The sequence below is a fragment of the Kogia breviceps genome, chromosome 1, assembly GCF_026419965.1.
Source record: "Kogia breviceps isolate mKogBre1 chromosome 1, mKogBre1 haplotype 1, whole genome shotgun sequence".
NCBI classification, from domain to species: Eukaryota; Metazoa; Chordata; class Mammalia; order Artiodactyla; family Physeteridae; genus Kogia; species Kogia breviceps.
The window spans coordinates 14,544,703-14,564,444 of NC_081310.1; the positions used below are offsets into that span (position 1 = coordinate 14,544,703).

Here is a 19,742-nt window from a genome sequence, read left to right on the forward strand (position 1 = left end):
ATCCTGGAGCAGAATAAGAGAAGTGAGGCTATTGGAAGACTAGGTCAGACAAGTAACTGGCTGCTGGGGGTAGGGCAGTAGGGGTGGGGAGGGAATTGGGTTCAAATTGTGAAAAGCCCTGTAGCCTATTGTAAGGACTTCAGTTTTTATTGTATATAAAAGAGGGAGTCACTGGAGGGTTCAGAGTAGAGAGTGACATGAACTCAGGTTTATTCCAAAGTATTAAAAGTAGAATATAGGGGGCTTCCCTGGTGGCACAGTGGTTAAGAATCCGCCTGCCAATGCAGGGAACGCAGGTTTGAGCCCTGCTCCAGGAAGATCCCACATGCCACAGAGCAAATAAGCCTGTGTGCCACAACTACTGAGCCTGCGCTCTAGAGCCCGTGAGCCACAACTACTGAGCCTGTGTACCACAACTGCTGAAGCCCATGTACCTAGAGCCTGTGCTCTTTAACAAGAGAAGCCACTGCAATGAGAAGCCCGCACAGTGTAACGAAGAGTAGCCCCCTCTCACAGCAACTAGAGAAAAGCCCTCGTGCAGCAATGAAAACCCAACGCAGCCAAAAAAAAAAAAAAAAAAAAAAAAAAAAAAATCAGTAGCCCTGAAAAAATTATATATATATTTAAAAAGTAGAATATAGGATGATAAGGGTAGAAGCAGTGAGACCAGTAAAGCTATTACAGTCATCCAAGAGAAAGACAATGGTAGTCAGATGAGGGTATAGAAGTAGAGGTGTACATCTCAATACTGATAAATTTGAATTCTCTTCTTATATTTTAGTAATAGTTAAAGGGAAACTTTGCTGCAGAGGGATTATGAAATCTATTTTATCACCTATAAAATAAAGGGGCTTGGCTTTATAACCTTTAAAAACCATTTTAGTTTTAAATTTTGGAATCTGAACATAAAACAATCACATCTTCTACCACAGAATTCATATTTGAAGGGAATTTTTAAAGTTAAAAAAGTTCTCTAAAGACCTAGAGTTAATGTGAATCATCTTCTCCAAACAGGAGAATTATGATTTGACTTTGGGGGAGAATATCATAAAATATTTCAATTTATCATAAAATATTTCAAGGACATAGTCTTAAGAGTGAATTTTACTCATTCCTTTGCTAGTTGCCAACTTTTTGGCAACAGATATTCAGTGGAATAAACATTTCATAAAGAGATTCTTCCTTGAAAAATATTCATATGGCAAAGACAGGTCTAAATTATATAAATTGATCAAGTAAATAGATATGACTCATACCAGAAAGCCCTCATAGTTGTCTATTTAGAAAATATGTAATCACTGGTAAGAAGCAGTACAGCCACATTATGATTGGTGGCACAGCAAAATTAGTTAAATAGGAAAACTCTGAGTAAATAATCTAATATATAAATCAAGATAAAAACAGATAATATATAAATCAAGATAAAAACAGTAAGGCTAATTTTTTCAAACGTCACAACAATTTGAAAGGAAGAAACAAAATTGCCTCTATTCATGGGTAATATAATTGTCTCCTAGTAAATCCCAGTGAATTTACACAAAACCTACTAGAAGTAATAAAGAAATTTAGCAATTTTATGAGATACAACTTGAATGTATAAAAATCAATTCAGTTTCTGTACACTAGTGATGAAACACTGGAGAAACTTTTTAAAGTAACATTTATATTAGCCCCCAAACATGACATACTAGTTATAAATCTAATAAAGCATGGCAGTGTCTGTTGATAAAAGTGCAAGATAATGATGAAATAAATTACAGGATGTCATCAGGAATGGCAGAGTAAGAACAACTGAAAATTCTGCCATAAAAGCAATGATAACACTAGCAAAGAATGCCAAATTCAGCTTTCTAAAATGATGGAAATTGACCAAAGATTTGCAACAATCCAGGGAGTGTTTTTCTTCCCCCCATGGATGAATAATAGTAAGAATATCATGTTTTGTGGCATTTTAACTTTCTCTATTCCCTTCCTCCTCTCTATCACGCAGCAGTTAATCTTGAAATTGGATATTCTACAATCACAGTGAAAAACAGCAGCCTAGCATCCACTGGAGGAATGAGAATGGGATTGGAGCTCTTTCAAAGCCCCAACCTCAGAAAACTGTCATTATTTAATCTGTCTAGCAGTACTCTAAAATCCCCACAAGTATGGCTTGAACTGACTCAGAGTTTGCCCAGTGGAAATAGTCATTTCTTTAGGATGTTTGTTGAAAATAATCAGTGGCAACTGCTTAACATTACAATTGCCTAAGGCAGCAATAACAGCTGGGGAAAACAACAAACAAAAAAAGGTAAAAGGAAAGCTGAGAAATGACATGTCCATAAGGGGCTTTGCAAAGCTCCAACATATTCCCAGAAATCTAGAAGGTCATGATCAGGCAAAGGGGTGTGTGTACACACAGGGACATGTGCATTCCCAAGAGACATCTGAGAATAACCTAAACTCTCACCTCCTTTTGACCTTGTGGTTCTGCACAAGCAGCAAATGGTGACTAAAGAAGAGTGCTCATCTGTCTGACTGAATGGTAAAAGTATGCTGCAACACACTAACAGAGTCCTCAAAAAAGGCTAAAAATAGTTATTGGCTCTAGGAATTTAAGAAATTATCTGTTCCATTATTAGCTCAGCACTAAGCTAACTGGACAGAGATTTCAATGACTACACATGACAAAAATACATATTTTATGTAACTTGTTTAGGAAAGTCACTAAGCAAGCGAACAGCACCAAAAAAAAAAAAATCCTGAGGAGAAAAAGACTCTATATTTGCTATACTATATTATGTAAAATGTCCAGTTTTCAACAAAAAAATTATGACACATGCAAAGAAACAAGAAAGTATGGCTGATACACAGTTGGGGGGAAGTGGCCATAGAAACTGGGCCAATTAAAATCCCATACATTAAACTGACTAGATAAACACTTCAAACCAACTATTTAAATATGTTCAAAAAACTAAAGGAAACCATATCTAGAGAACTAAAGGAAAGTACGAGAATGATGCCTCAACACATAGAGAAGATGAGTAAAGAGACAGAAGTTATAAAACGAAGAAGTCACTAGAGGAGCTCAACAACAGGTACAAATGGGTAGAAAAAAGAATCTTAAAGGTCAACTGAGATTATCTAGTCTGAAGAATAGAAAGAAAAAAATATAAAGAACTAAACAGAACCTCATGGACCTGTGGGATCCCCATCAAGTGTACAAACATAAGCCTAATAGTGATCCCAGAGAAGAGGTAAAGAAAGGAGCAGGAAGAATATTTAAAAGAAATAATCACTAAACCTCCTCAAATTTGATGAAAACCATAATCTACACATCCAAGAAACTCAATGAACTTCAAAAAGGATAAATTCAGAGATCTGTACCTAGGTATATCATAATCAAACTGCTGAAATAAAAAGGGAAAATTATGAAAGTGGCAAGAGAGAAATGATCCATCTCATACAATGAATCTTCAATAAGATTAACAACAGATGTCTCATCAGAAACCATGGTGGACAGAAGGTAGTGAGATGGCATATTTAAAGCACCGGAAGAAAAAAAGACTGTCAACAAAAATTCTCTTTCCTGTAAAACTATTCTTTAAAAATGCAGGACAAATTCAGACATTCCAAGGTAAACAAAAACTGAGAGAATTTATGACTCACAGACCTAATTTACAAGAAGTACTAAAGGAAGTCTTTAGGCTGAAATGAAAGAACACTAGACAATAGTTCTAATGCACTAGAGAAATAAAGAGCACTTTTAAAAGTAACTACATAATAAATATAAAAATTATATAAATATTTCATTTATAATTCTTTTTTTCCTGATTAAAAAGAGAATTGAATAAAGCAATAATTATAAATCTGTGTTGATGGGCATCTAACAACACAATTTGAATGATAATAACAAGGGGGAGGAAAACAAACAAAATATAGGCACAGAGTTTTTGTATACTATTGAAATTAAGTTGGTATTAATTCAAACTAGGTTATTATAAGTTAAGATGTAACTGTGATAACCTGAGAAACTACTAACATAAAAACAAATACAGTAAAAGAAATGGCAAGGGGATGAAAATGGTACACAGAAAAACATTTATTTAACACAAAAGAAAAGAATAATGGAGAAATAGAGGAACAAAAAGACATAAGACATAGAAAACAAACAGCAAAGTGACATCACAAAGGTAACTATCTTATCAGTAATTGCATTAAATGTAAATGGTTTAAACACCCCAATAAAAAAATGAGATATTGGCAGAATGGATAAACAAACCACAAATATGATTCTAATATATGTTTTCTACAAGAGACAAGCTCAAAGAAACAAATAGTTAAAGCTAAAAAGTAGCAAAAAAAAAAAACCAAAAAACATATAAATCACATAGACTATAACCAAACACATTCCCAATAACCAATAGGTCAAAGAGGAAATTACAAGAAAACCAGGAAATCCTTGAGACAAATAAAAATGAATATAAAAATATCACACTTCATGAGTTTCAGGTAAAACACTGCTTAAAGAGAAATGTATAGCTATAATCATCTATATTAAAGAAGAAAGTTATCAAATCAATAGCCTAATCTTCTATCTTAAGAAACTAGAAAGAAGAAAGGAAACATGATCCAAAGCAATCCAAAGAAAGGAAGTTATAAAGATTAGACACAAATGAAATAAAGGGAAAATCAGCAAAATCAAAAATTGGTTTTTTGAAAAGGTCAACATATTTGACAAACCTTCAGCTAGATGGACAAAGAAAAAAGGAGAGAAGACTCAAATTAGTAATATCAGGAATGAAAGAGGGGACATTACAACTGACCTTACAGACATAAAAGGATTGTAAGAGAATCCCATGAACAATTTATGCTAAAATTAGATAATCCAGATCAAACAGACCAATTTCTAGAAAGATACAAACTACTGAAACTGACTCAAGAAGAAATAGACATCATCACCAAAGAACTACCAGAGCTCATCAATGAATTCAGTAAAGATGCAGGTTACAAAATTAATATACAGAAATCTGTTGCACTTCTATACACTAACAATGTTAAAATGACCATACTACCCAAACAATCTACAGATTCAATGCAATTCCTGTCAACATACCAGTGGCATTTTTCACAGAAATAGAACAAATAATTCTAAAATTTGTATGGAAACACAAAAGACCCTGAATAGCTAAAACATTCTTAAGAAAGACCCAGAGGTGTCACGCTCCCTGATTTCAAACTATACTGCAAAGCTACAGTAACCAAAACAGTATAATACTGGCACAAAAACAGACACATAGATCAATGGAACAGCATAGAAAGCCCAGTGAACATGGACTTACAATTACTCTATGAAAAAGGACGAGGCAATAATATACAATAGGAAAAAGACAGTCTCTTTGACAAACGGTGTTGGGAAAACTGAACAGCTAGATGCAAAAGAATCAAAGTGGACTACTATCACATTACGCACAAAAATAAATTCAAAATGGATTAAAGATTTAAATGTAAGACCTAAGATCATAAAACTTCTAGAAGAAAACATAGGTATTTGCTCTTTGACATTGGTCTTCATAATATGTTTTTGGATATGTCTCCTTGAGTAGGGGAAACAAAAGCAAAAATAAACAGGACTATATCAAACTAAAAAGTTTTTTCACAAAGCAGGAAACTATCAGTAAAACGAAAAGGCCACCTAGTGAATGGGAGAGGTATTTGCAAATGATATATCTGATAAGTGGTTAATATCAAAAATATATAAAGAACTCATACAATTCAACAACAAAAGAACAAACAACCTGCCTGAAAAATGGGCAGAGGATCTAAATAAACATTTTTCCAAGGAAGATACACATACACAGATGGCCAACAGGCAGATGAAAAGATGCTCAACATCACTAATCATCAGGGAAATGCAAATCAAAACCACAATGAGATATTACCTCACACCTTTCATAAAAACTATTATCAAAAAGGCAACAAATAACAAGTGTTGGCAAGGATGTGGAGAAAAGGAGAACCCATGTGCACTGTTGGTGGGAATGTAAATTGGTGCAGCCACTAAGGAAAACAGTATGGAGATTTCTCAAAAGATTAAAAATAAAACTACCATATGATCTAGCAATACCACTCCTCAGTACTTATCCAAAGAAGCTTAAACACCAATTAGAAAAGATGTATGCACCTCTATATTTATTGTAGCATTATTTACAATAGCCAAGATATGGAAGAAACCAAAGTGTGCATCAATAGACGAATGGATAAATAATATGTGGTATACACACACACACACACACACACACACACAAATAAAATCCTGTCATTTGCAATGACATGGATGGACTTAGAGGGTATTATGCTTAGTGAAATAAGTCAGAGAAAGGCTAATAATGTATGATTTCACTGAAATGTGAAATCTAAAGAAACAAAACAAGTGAACAAACATAATAAAACATAAACACAGTTACAGATACAGATAACAAATAGGGGTTTGCCAGGGGTGGGGGGGTGGGCAGGGGCGGCAGGAGGAGGAAAGAAATAGATGAGGGAGTTTAAGAGGTACAAAATTCCAGTTGTAAAACAAATGAGTCACAGGTATGAAATGTACAGTGTGGGGAATATAGTTAATAACTATGTAATATCTTTGCATGGTGACATATGGTAACTGATTTATTGTAGTGATCAGCTTGAATTACACAGAAATTTTGAATTAATAAGCTATGTAACAGGAACTAACATAGTGCTATAGCTCTATTATACTTTAAAAAAATAACAGACAAACTTACAGAAAAAGAGATCAGATTTGTGGTTACCAGAGGTGAAGATGGGGTGGAGGGAGGGGGAAGTGGATGCAGACAGTCAAAAAGTATGAACTTCCAGTTACAAGATAAATAAGTACTAGTGATGTAATGTACAACATTATAAATATAATTAACACTGCTGTATGTCATATACAAAAGCTTTTAAGAGAGTAAATCTCAAGAGTTCTCATAAGAAAAACCTTTTTTTCTATTTCTTTACTTTTATACCTGTACGACATGATGGATGTTAACTAAAATTACTGTGATAATCACTTCATGATGTATGTAAATTGAATCATTATGTTGTGTATACCTTAAACTTATACAGTGCTGTATGTCTATTATATTTCAATAAAACTGGAAGAAGAAACAATAAAAACAAAGAAAATTGATAGTGAATGAAAAAAGAAGAAATAGACATTCTGGATAGAGTGATAATAAAAAAGAGATTAATTTAGTAAAAAAAAATTTTTCCACAAAGAAAATCCAGAATCAATGTCTTCACTGAATTCTTATAAACATTTAAAAGAGGAACAATGTCAATCCTTCACAAACTCTTCCAAAAAACAGAAAAAGTAAAAACACTTCCCAAATAATTCTATAAAGTTATCTTACCCTGATTCCAAAACCAATAAAGACATTATAAGTAAAGAAAGTTACAGATCAAAAAAACTTCATAAAATACTAGTAAACCAAATTTAACATCATAAATAAAGGATTATACTCCACAGGCAACTGGGATTTATCCTAAAGATTCAAGGCAGGTTCAACATAATGAACAACATGATAGAATAAAGGACAAAAACAAATGATCATCTCCATAGATGCAGAAAAAAGCATTTGTCAAATTCCAACATTCTTTCATTACAAAAAAAACAATAAACATCTAAAAAATAGAAATTCCTCACCTGAGAAAGGGAATTTATAAAAATCAACAGCTAACATCACAATTGAAAGCAAAACACTACTCTCCCCCTATGATCATGAATAAGACACCAACATCCACGTTTACCACTTCTAGTGTAAATATTGTTTTGGAGGTACTAGCCAGGGCAATTAAGCAAGAAAAAGAAAAGGCTTCCAAGTTAGAGAGGAAGAAGTAAAAGAAATGTGTACAAGAAGAAACATACAATATGTTAACTATGAAATTTCCTAAATTATAAAAAAAAAAATTCTTAACATGGGAACAAATATATAATATATGCTTTTATTCATAAAATGGAATATTAATAGGGCAGCTAAAATGAATGAACCAGACCTCAAAATTTTAAATTCTCAAAAACTATTTTTATGAAAAATCCAAGGTGAAAATACACTATAAAGCCACTTATGTAAATTTTAGCAACATGAAGACAATAGCATTTATATTATTTAAATATACTTATAAACATATTAGGTTGAAATAGTTAATATCTGACAATTTTTAGTCTGTAAGAATGGCAATTTTATGTGGTTCAACCTTATAATAACGGTATATTTTAAAAAGGTATAAAAAAGACATGAGAATGATAATTGTAAATACAGAATAGGAGAGGGGGATCTTCAAGAATCTTTAAAAATTGTTTAAGTACATTTTGATATTTTAAGGTCATAAATTTCCATTACCTGGAAAAAATCACTGATGTAAGGAAAAATTTCTAAATTATTTTAGAAAGTTAGATATTACTAAAAATGCTGAAGTCAAATAAAAGGAAATAGCAACAAGTTATTAAGATTAGATCTGTCCTTGTGAATGAAAAAAATTTTAGAATTGGAACTAGATGTATAATGATTGGCATAGTTGTTTTTAAACAGAGGTACCCACCTACAGGCTAGAAGAATTAAAGATAATTACTCTAAATTTTTGGAAAAAATATCTGGTATATGAAACACAGAATCTTCTTTTTTTATAAATTTTTTAAATTGTTTTATTTTTTTAACCTCTTTATTGGACTACAATTGCTTTACAATGTTTTGTTAGTTTCTGCTGTATAATAAAGTGAATCAGCTATATGTATACATATGTCCCCATATCCCCTCCCTCTGCACCTCCCTCCCACCCTCCCTATTCCACCCCTCTTGGTGGTCACAAAGCACGAAGCTGATCTCCCTGAGCTATGCAGACGCTTCCCACTAGCTATCTATTTAACATTTGGTAGAGAATCTTCATTTTTGAACATAACAAAGCTTAAAGACTGAGCATTTTGACAATACCATTAATAGGCTGATATAGGTATGAAACAAACTGCCAATGTGGTAGAACAGAAAACAAATATGTGTCCATTCCACAAAGAGTTAGATAATGGCTTTTCCTCATTTCTATCAAAAGTTCAAATTTGAAATTAAAATTTTGCATGATGGGGTTAGGTTAATTATCTGATCTCTAGTCAGTGTGACACAAAAGAAAACATTTCACTCTGAAACAAATTAAAAAAACAAATCATAAAAATCTAGACCTTCAAAATATGATGGTTCTAGAATGGAGAGTCAAAGGAGCTTGCTCATTTAATTTTTAATGCTCACGATGGTAAGGATTTTATGCAAGAAAATTTAAAATGTGTTTTCTGTCTTTGTTATTGTTAATGTTGTTTTTAGGTATCAATAGCAAAAAGATAAGAATACACTCCAGCTGTCATGAAATTATAAAAAGGAAAATAAAGTTCTAAATAACAGTATCACTGCAGTGCTCTTTTCTCTGGAGGTCACTATTATTTACTTCTCTCTCTTCTATTCCCTTATAAGAAATGTCTGGTACACAATAAAAACATTTTAAGACACATGAAACAGCAAGAAAATGTGGCCCATCATAAAAAAGGATATAGTCAATAGACATGGCCCGGATGTTGGAATCACCAAATAGGGATTTGAAAATATTTATTGTAAAAATACTAAAATGTCTAGTGGAAATGGTGACAATACATGTGAAAAGATGGGGAAACAGGAGAAGAGAGATAGATCCTAAAAAAATGAGTCAAATGGAAATACTGGAAATGAAAAGTATGTTATTAAAAAATGAAGAATTTTCTAGATAAGCTTAATGGCAGCCTAGATACACGTGAGAAAATAATCAGTGACTATCAAGACAAATCAGTAGAAAGTATCCAAAGAGAAATACTAAGAATAAAAAAAGAGTAGGGAAAACAAAAACAAGCAACAAATAAAAATTGTGCTCAAGATCTGTGAGACACTATCTGTACTCTAACATAAGTGTAATTGAAGTCCCAGAGTAAGAGGAGAAAGAATGTGGAATGAAAAAAAAAAGGAAAAGCAATAAAAGTTTAAAGAGATAATCATCAGAACTTCCAAAATTAGTGAAAACATCAACTTATACATCCAAGAATCTGAGCAAACCTCAACCAGGATAAATACTATGAAAACTACATCCAGGCACAACTTAAACTATTAACATAAAAGAGAAAATTTTAAGCAACAAGAGAAAAATGGCATATACCTTACAAGGGAATATTGATATGAACGGTGGCTGATTTCTCACTAGAAACAATGAAGGCAAGTAGACAATGAAACAACAATCTTTAAAGTGCTGAAAAAAATTACAATTAGCAATGTAGAATTCTACAGCCAGTGAAAATATCTTTCAAAAGCAAAGACAAATTAAAGACATATTTCATAAAAGCTGAGAGAATTTGTTTCCCACTGACTGAACTATAAGCAATGAAAAAGGAAATTCTTCAGACTAAAAAGAAATAACACCAGGTAGAATTCAGGATTTGCAAGAAACAATGAAGAGTACCAGAGAGGACTAATCTTTGAAGAGAGAAAGAAATTATTTCATGGGACTTTCCTATAAAAATACAGCAGTTTTAAACATCTAGTACATCATTGCCCTAAATTGAACATTTTTTTCTTCCTCGCTCTAAGAAAATTTTGAGCCAAAAAATTAAATGCAGTCCATGATCATTATTTTTAAATATTTAAATTTCACAGTCAATAAACTTAATATCTAAATTATTATAACACTAATATTTATAATAGCAAAGTTTCATTGAGTACCAAACACAAACCAAGTATATATTATGCATAAGTTTTATACTTGCTTTGAAAACTCTATCTAAAACACATGTTACATATGAGGAAACAAATGAGGAAATTGGATTGAGAAGCTCAATTCTTTGCCAAAGTCATTGGCTTCTAAGAAGCAGAGCCGGATTCAAACCAAAAACTGTCCGACTCTAAATTTCATGCCTTGTTTCTCAGGCACTAATTATTATAACAACAATAATTTCTATGTACAATGAGTTTAATATCCAGTGCAGATTTGTATTTCTTCAACCCATGTTAGAGTATAGTGTACCTCACACTCATGCTTTTCTCATGTAATAACACATCATGGACCTGTTGCCAAGTCTCTACCAACAGACATTCTATTTCTCTTAATGGTACACACTTTTTCATTGTTAAGTATAAGCTATCATCTGTTTAAGCAATTCCCTTTTGAAGTTTTTAACTGGTCCCAATTATTTGCCACTTTAAGTCATTCTACAATGAACATTTTTGTGTACATATTTAGGGCCTTGTTTAATTGCATTCTTGAGATATAGGCCCTGGAAGGAGAACACTTGGATGACGTAACTTCCACATTTTTACATTTCATAGCTTGCCAGGTTATCACAGACTCTTTCCAACACTAGCATTCTCTCTTTTTATGCCTTGCCAAACTGAGTACAAAATGATAAGCATTGTTTGAATTTTAAATTCTCATTTTATTAGTCAGATGTTTCAATATTTTTCCTTTACTATTTCTGGCCATGGTATCATGCTAATAAAAATCTTTCAATATGCCAGGATTATGGAAACATTTGCCTTTACTGTCCTCTACTACCTCATGATTACACATTTCACATTTAAATTTTAATTCATCTGCAGTTTTTAGTTAATATGGTTGTAAGGTACACATTTAAATTATTTTTATTTTTGTACCATAGTGTGCCACTTGTCCTGATAACATTGCTAGATATCTCTTCTGCAATGCTCCGAAACACCAATTTCATCTTTAACCAAACTGCTCTATACCTTTCTATACCTTGTTCCTATACTCTTCTTCCATTCCATTTACCTGTCTTAATCCATCAATTTCTAAACTTTTCTATTTCATGTCTTTTTATCTAATTCCCCCCAAAAAAATTCTCAGAAAAATTTATGCATAATCTCAGCTAAACTAAAAGGAAAGCCGACTTTCTATACCTCGCTGAAGTTAGAAATGTTAACCTTTGGGACACTAGTAGAAATAAAAGTAGTATTCCAACTCCAGGAAGAACAAGCAGGTGAATTAAGATGCAACACACAGTAGAAAACATGAAGGGAAGGGAAGCTGGCATTAGCTTCAGATGATTGTCACTTTGTTCCCTGTATATTCACTTTCACAGCTACACAACAAACATCCACTGATTTCTTAATGACCAATCACCTTCTTAAGAAAGTACTACACACTTTCAAATGCATCATGTAGAGATGCCCACATTAAAAAGGAAAGTAGAATTCTGTTGATAAATGAATTCAGAAATAGCTCGGGCAAGTTTTGATTCACATGATTTTGTATTTTTAAATCCACAATGTGGAGGGCTATTGTAGTTCATTATCACAGTGACATTAGAGATTGCTTACAATTACATGTCTGTTACCACAACTCCTCTAGGTTTTATGCCCAACTGGAGGCATTGAAATAGACACACAACTGGAAGAAAATATTCTAAAAATAAACAGATACATGTTGGTTGATATGGATGGTCTAAGGTGTTTCTATTTGTATATTTAAAAATCAGTCCAAGCAAATCTGAGTATCACATTAATATGTACACATTATACGTATACATATCCCATTACTACCGATACAGGGCTCAGGAAAAAGCATTCACCTGGTCCACTGATTAATTTCCTAGGTGAGGCAAAGACAAGGCTTGCAGCAACAGAAAGTGTCATTGGCAACGTATTTTTCTAGAAAGTTATGCTAGTTAGAAATGAGACTCAAAGAAAAGGCTCTCTAGCAGCCAATACTCATGTGAAAAGTCGTTGCTTCCTGGGTACAGAACCAAAGAAACCAATTAAGCCTAACCAGAGAAAGTAAGAAAAGCCATCTTGATTTCCTATAGGCCTTCGTTTGATATGCCTGTGTTTGAGGTAGTATCTGTTCCAAAGCAGAGACAGCCAGCCCCATGCTCCATGAGAGCACCTTTAATTCAGCTCGCGGTAATCTCTTGCACAATTACCTCTCCTGAATGAAACCATCTTGGATGCGGACAAAAGTATGGAGAACAGGGACTTAATTTTTTGATTGAAAAAAGGAGCAAGGTGAGAGAAAGAAAATGATTTATAATAAGTCCGTGGGAACATTCTGTACCTATCTCTTTTCTGATTAGAGAGGTGGCATGGAGCCTGCCTCATTAGGCGGAAGTAATGAGCCAGTCTATCTGCCATCTCTAATTAGAGAAAAGATACAGTAGGTACAACTGTACCTATAAATTGATGGGAAAAAAGATAAAACTCATTTTAAAATATTCTTTCCTCCTGTAGTTCTCCGATGCTCAGGACTTAAGGAGAAAAACTGTAATAAAAACTAGGTAACATTGGAAATAAACGCTTTTCCAATGATGTGTTTTCCAATCATAAGTTGAATCAGTTTTTTGCAGTTTAAAAACAAATATCATATTCAGTCCACAAGTCCTTTGAAAGCATTAATTCAACATTTAGTATACTGAAATAGAATAGGAGCAAATCACTTCAACCCCACAGTGCAGAGTGGACAAATTTATGGCACTGTCTACTACTTTGAGCAATATTGGGGGCAATAAAACACTTTTAGAAGTGCTAATGGGAGTTAAATATTGAAATAAGGCTCACAAGATGTAATGTGTTAAGAATTTCTGCAGGCACAGTACTTTATAAAATTTTTCAATATACTAATTACTCAAACCAAGTTTCTAAATATATTGGCTCCCTAAAATGTTACTTCTTCACATAAGTTTAGCTTGATCTAAGAGAATATACAAATTAAAATAATAGAGTCACTTTTCTTTGGATCGCTCAACAATTCTATGGAAAGTAATTGTTATCTCTGCTTCACAAGAAGAAAATAGATATTCAAAGAGGATAATAATAGTTGTCACTTATTAACATTTACAGTATGACAAGCAGTACATACTACACATACATAGTCTCATATAATTCTTATAATTTTCCCCATGAATCATTTATTAAAACATTACTTAATAGATTAGAAACCTAAGACTTAAAAGGGATACATATTTTGACCAAAAATACACAACTAAGTTGAATTCAACCCTACATTTATCTGACCCCAGAGCCTGGAAATTTAACCACAGTGTTTTAGAATGTTTTTTGAAAATTTAAAATATTTACTTTTTTCTTTAAACTAGACAGCTCAGGTCAGAGGGGGAAATTAAAATTTTACATTGTTTCAAAATTATTAATAACAACAACCATAAACATCTATGTGACAACTCCAAAGCCATGACTACTTATTCCTTTATTGCAAACATTTGAGTGCCTACTATGTATATATGATATGATTGTATAACTATTAGAATTAAAATTTAGCAAGGTCATTGGACTTAAGGTCAATATAAAAATTGATGGCATTTTTATATAACAGAAAGAAAATTAGAGAATAAAGTTCCAAAACAATTGAAGTAAAATTACATGAAGAAAAGGACCAACAGATACACAGGACTAAGTCTTACAAATATGAATGAGACGCTATACAGAAAACTAAAAACATTGCTGGGAGAAAGTAAGGAGTATATGATGTTCATGGATTGGAAGACTTGATATTCTATAGCTGTCTATTCTCTCAGAATTGAGTTAAGGATTTAAATTCCCTCAAAGTTTTGTGAAAATCAAAAAACTCCTTCTAAAATTCATATAATAGCCAAGACAATGCTGAAAGAAAAAAAATTTGGAGAAATTTTAAATACTTCTAGATATTAAGACTTTTATGAAGCTACGATAATGAAAACTAAATGCTTTAATGATAAGTAAGGGCAAACATATCATTGAAACAAAACGGTGAGCTCAGGAACAAACCCATTTTCACATAACAAATATATAATTTGTGACAAAGTTACCACTGCAAAGTAGTAGAGAAATGATGAAAATGTTTCTGGGTCAAGATATTCAGGGGGGAAAAAAATGGATCTTGACTCCTACTTCATACCATACCCAAATATCAATCCCAGAAAGAGCATCAATCTAAATTTGAGACGTATAATGATAGCACTTTTAAAATAAAGTGTATGGGAACATCTTTATGGTCTTTATGGTTTTCTCCTACACTTTATTCTTTCAGGATTTGCAAAGATATTCTAAACAGGACATGAAAAGTATTAAGTTTGAAAGAAAAGTTAATAAACTGGACTTCACTAAAATTAAGAATATCTGTTGATCAAAGGAAAAATGAGAGTATAAGCCATAACCCAGAAAGTGGTATTTGAAGTCCATGTATCTGTCAAAGAACTCATATTCAAAATACTGAAGAGCTCCTGTAAGTAATAAAAAGACAAACTATCCAACTAAAAATAGGCAAAAACTTAAATAGGTATTTCACAAAAGAGCATAGCCATGACCAAGAAGCACATGAAAATGTTCTCAACATCATAAATCATCAGGAAATGTACCATACAGCCACCAGAATGGCAAACAACAATAACATATGACAATACTCAATGTTGGTAGGACACGGATCGCCGAAATTCTCAAATATCGTTGGTTAGAATATCCACTTTGAAAAAGTAAAGAAATATTTCCTAAAGCTTAAAGAAATAGCAACACACAATATAGATAAATCTTACAAGCATAGTACTTAGAAAAGGAATTAGACACAAAAGAGTACCTACTGCATGATTTAATTTACATGAGAATTCAAGAATAGGCAACACTAATCTATGCCAATAGAGGTCCTTACTAACACTATTCTTAATACAAGAAATGTTTGATGATCTCATTCTGGATGAGAATTATATAGGATTAAAATTTTATAAAGCTGTACCCCTTAATATTTATGCATTATGTTACATGCATGTTTTGCCTTTATTAAAAACAAAATACTTTTAAATTTCTATAATGCAAAGTTACCAGACTATCTAAAAACTAACGAAAACGTGTGTAACATAATATTCTTAGCATTAATGAGCTTTTACAAATAAGAAATTCCAGACTATAAATATAGACACACAATATGTATAAGGAATTAACAAATGAAATGCAAATTATCAAGACATATGTGGAAAGCCAGTCAACCTCACTAATGGCCAAATAATTCTAAGGCAGTGCACAAAAACATATTTCAATGAGAGGAATGACAAAAGAGAAAAAAACAAGGATAATTTGTAAGGTCAGTTACTGTTTAAGGAGGCAAATACTTACCTTTATTTTTAAATCAGGTTGTAAATTTTCACAACCTTTCTGGAGATTATCTGTTGTTATGCTTTAGGGTAATCCATCTCATATGTATTAAAATTTTAAAATGACCATGTATTTCAACCTATTTAACTTCTATTGATTCATGTTAGGGAAATAATTATAATATTAATAATAGTATTACATATCAATATGATTTAGTATATACAAGGTACAGTATTCATTCATTCTACAAATATGGAGCAACTACTAGGTACCAGATGCTGGAAAAATAGTAGTGCTTTTTATGACATAGCCTCATTTGATCCTTACAATGGGACTGTAATATCATCATCATCATGATTTTAAATTGGACGTAACTACAGTTTAGAGACATTAAAAAGTTACTCCCGGTCACATGGCTAGTAAGTAGAGAGATGGGATTTGAAATCAGGGAAATTGACGCCAAAGTTAAGGTCTTAGGAAACTGCACAGGCAATTGTTCAAACAAATATATATGTATATGTGCATAGGCATGATAGATACAGACACAGATATAATATATAGATATATATATTTAGTGTTTTCTATCAAACAACTGCTAATAATATTGAAATAGTAGAAATAACCTAAATGTTCATCAATACAATCTTGTTTAAAAAGTTTTGGTTACAGCTATACAATTGTGCACAATGCAGCCATTTTAAATGAGAAGGCATACTGACATGTTTCTCATCACATTTGGAGGGGAAGTATTTATTTTTAGAGGGCTCAGAGAAAGCATATGTATGATAATTTCATTTTTGGAAAATTATTATATTTATAACCATATTTCTAGCTATATGTGCAAAAATGATGGAAGGGTATAACAAAGTTAACTATTTCTATCTATGAATGTCAAAAAAGGAAAATGCTTCCTATTTTATAGAGTTCTGTGTTGTTTGGATTTTCTTATAATGAGCATTTATTATTTAGTAATATAAAATAATTCACATTCTCATTTTAAAGTGCAGACAATTTTATAGACCACTGTGATAGTTATTTCAAGAGAAGTCTAAATACAACTTCTGTTCTTTTCAGGATGTGATGCATATTATCTTCTTAATCTACATAGCCAATTTTTAGGGTGGGAAGATATGAACACCATTAATCCAGTTTATTCCATGTTGACTATTATTTTCCAGTTTCTGTCTAATACTCTAAGGCTTACTTTAACAATAGCCATACAATAAAATATAAACCTGAAAGAAAATATAGTTTAAGAAGAAATACAGATGTCCAGGAGGCACACGAAAAGATGCTCAACATTGCTAATTATTAGAGAAAAGCAAATCAAAACTACAATGAGGTCCCACCTCACACTGGTCAGAATGACCACCATTAAAAAGTCTACAAATAACAAATGCTGAAGAGAGTGTGGAGAAAAGGGAACCCTCCTACACTGTTGGTGGGAATGGAAGTTGGTGCAGCCACTGTGGAAAAAAGTATGGAGGTTCCTCAGAAAACTAAAAATAGAATTACCATATGATCCAACAATCCAACCCCGGGCATATATCCAGACAAAACTATAATTCAAAAAGATACATCCACCCCTATGTTCATAGCAGCACTATTCACAACAACCAAGACATGGAAATAGCCTAGATGTCCATCAACAGATGAATGGATAAAGATGTGGTACATATATACCATGGAATACTACTCAGCCATAAAAAAGAACAAAATAATGCCATTTGCAGCAACATAGATGCAACTAGAGATTATCATACTAAGTGAAGTAAGCCAGAAAGAGAAAGACAAATACCATATATCACTTATATGTGGAATCTAAAATATGACACAAATGAACCTATCTATGAAATGGAAGCAAAACCACGGACACAGAGAATGGACTAGTGGTTGCCAAGGGGGAGGGGAGTGGGAAAGGGTAGGAGTTGGAGTTTGGGATTAGCAGATGCAAACTGGTATATAGAGAATGGATAAACAACAAGGTCCTACTGTATAGCACAGGGAACTATATTCAATATCCTGTGATAAACCATAATGGAAAAGAATGTATATATATATATGTGTGTAACTGATTCACTTTGCTATACAGCAGAAATGAACACAACATTGTAATTCAACTTTACTTCAATAAAAAATAAATTTAAAAAAGAAAATATAGTTTATTACATAGTGTTCTTACTTTAAAAATAAATGATAGAGACACTCTAATTTTAAAGATTCCCTGATATAGTGGGTTGAATAATGGCCTCCAAAAGATACGACTACCTGCAACCTGCAAGTGTGAGTTTATTTGGAAAAAGGGTCTTTGCTGATGTAATTAAGGATCTTGACACAAGACAATACTGGATTAGGATGGGTCCTAAATCTGGTCACAAGTGTCCTGAAAAGGGAAGGGGAAAAGGCCAGGTGAAGATGGAGGCAAAGTTTGAAGTTGTACAGCTACAAGTCAAGGAACACTAAGTATCACCAGAAGCCACTAGAAAGAGAGAGGCATGGAATGAATCCTCCCTCAGAACCTCCAGAAGAAACCAATGCTGAATCCTTGATTTCAGACTTCGACCCTCCAGAACCACCAGGGCATGAAATCTGCTTAATTGAGCTGCCACCCAGTTGGGGCTAATGCGTTACAGCAGCCCTACGAAACAAATACACCTGGGTATTTTAAAATATTATTTTTGACACAATTTTTAAGAAACAGTGTAATTGGATAAAATAAATAATTTTCTGAAGTCGGACTCTTACCATTTAAGCTCTGTCCTATTTGCATCGTACCAGAGGCAAAATCTGTAATTGAACCACTTAGAGTTCTTGCATCAAAAGCTTTATTATCCTCTTCCAAACCATTGACGAAGAAACTGATTTTCGTCTGATGTACCTGTAAGAAATTATCGCCATTATTGTTTTGATTGCATAACCTTTTATTTTATAATAACTACACTTCAGCAGGCTTTCTCAAGTTAATTTCCCACTTCTCCACTTCCTTCATCTGGAAAGACTGGAATTTTATTTTAATGGCTCAATGATATGTCTTGTGTTTGTATATCTAGATATAAACCTATATGCTATAGTTTTGTGCTGGGGTCATATCTGCCAGGGTATTCACGGGCATGCGTTTGTCCCATATATTTAACAGCTCTGACTGCCATGCCTTTCTAAGTCTTTTTGGAGACGTGTTGTTTCTTTAGCTACTAGTTAAATCTGTTACAGTCATATCTGCAAACAAACAGAAATGAACACAAAAGGCAAAAATATTCAAAACCAGATATACCAAAGATGCATTCCATATGGATATAATTCAGTTTAGGTTGCTAGTACAAAAGGCTCCTTGTAAACATTTACTTTCTTTGGTGTTGGTATCTAGTTGGTAATTTTCATCTCTACTTCTCTAATACAGAATAATGTAAAAAACTGCCAATCGTGTGCTAGACTAATTAATCAGGCAACCTAACAACTCTCTACAGCAGGGGTAAACAAACCTTTTCAGTAAACAGCCAGAGAATAAATGTTGTTTATTTGTTTGCCGAGTGATTTGGTTTTGTGGTCCAAACGGTCCAGGTCATAACTGCTCAACTCTGCTGTAATAGGAAAGCAGCCAGAGACATG

The 19,742-nt window shown here is 32.9% G+C and overlaps 1 protein-coding gene across 1 annotated transcript in view; it reads right to left on the minus strand.

Annotated features, from left to right (window-relative positions):
- USH2A (usherin) overlaps window positions 1-19,742 on the minus strand; it is an 833,496-nt gene that overhangs the window by 729,187 nt on the left and 84,567 nt on the right. Inside the window, exon 4 of the mRNA XM_059039022.2 lies at window positions 18,882-19,014. Coding sequence (XP_058895005.1) covers window positions 18,882-19,014 — 133 coding nt within the window. The remainder of the gene's footprint in view (window positions 1-18,881; window positions 19,015-19,742) is intronic.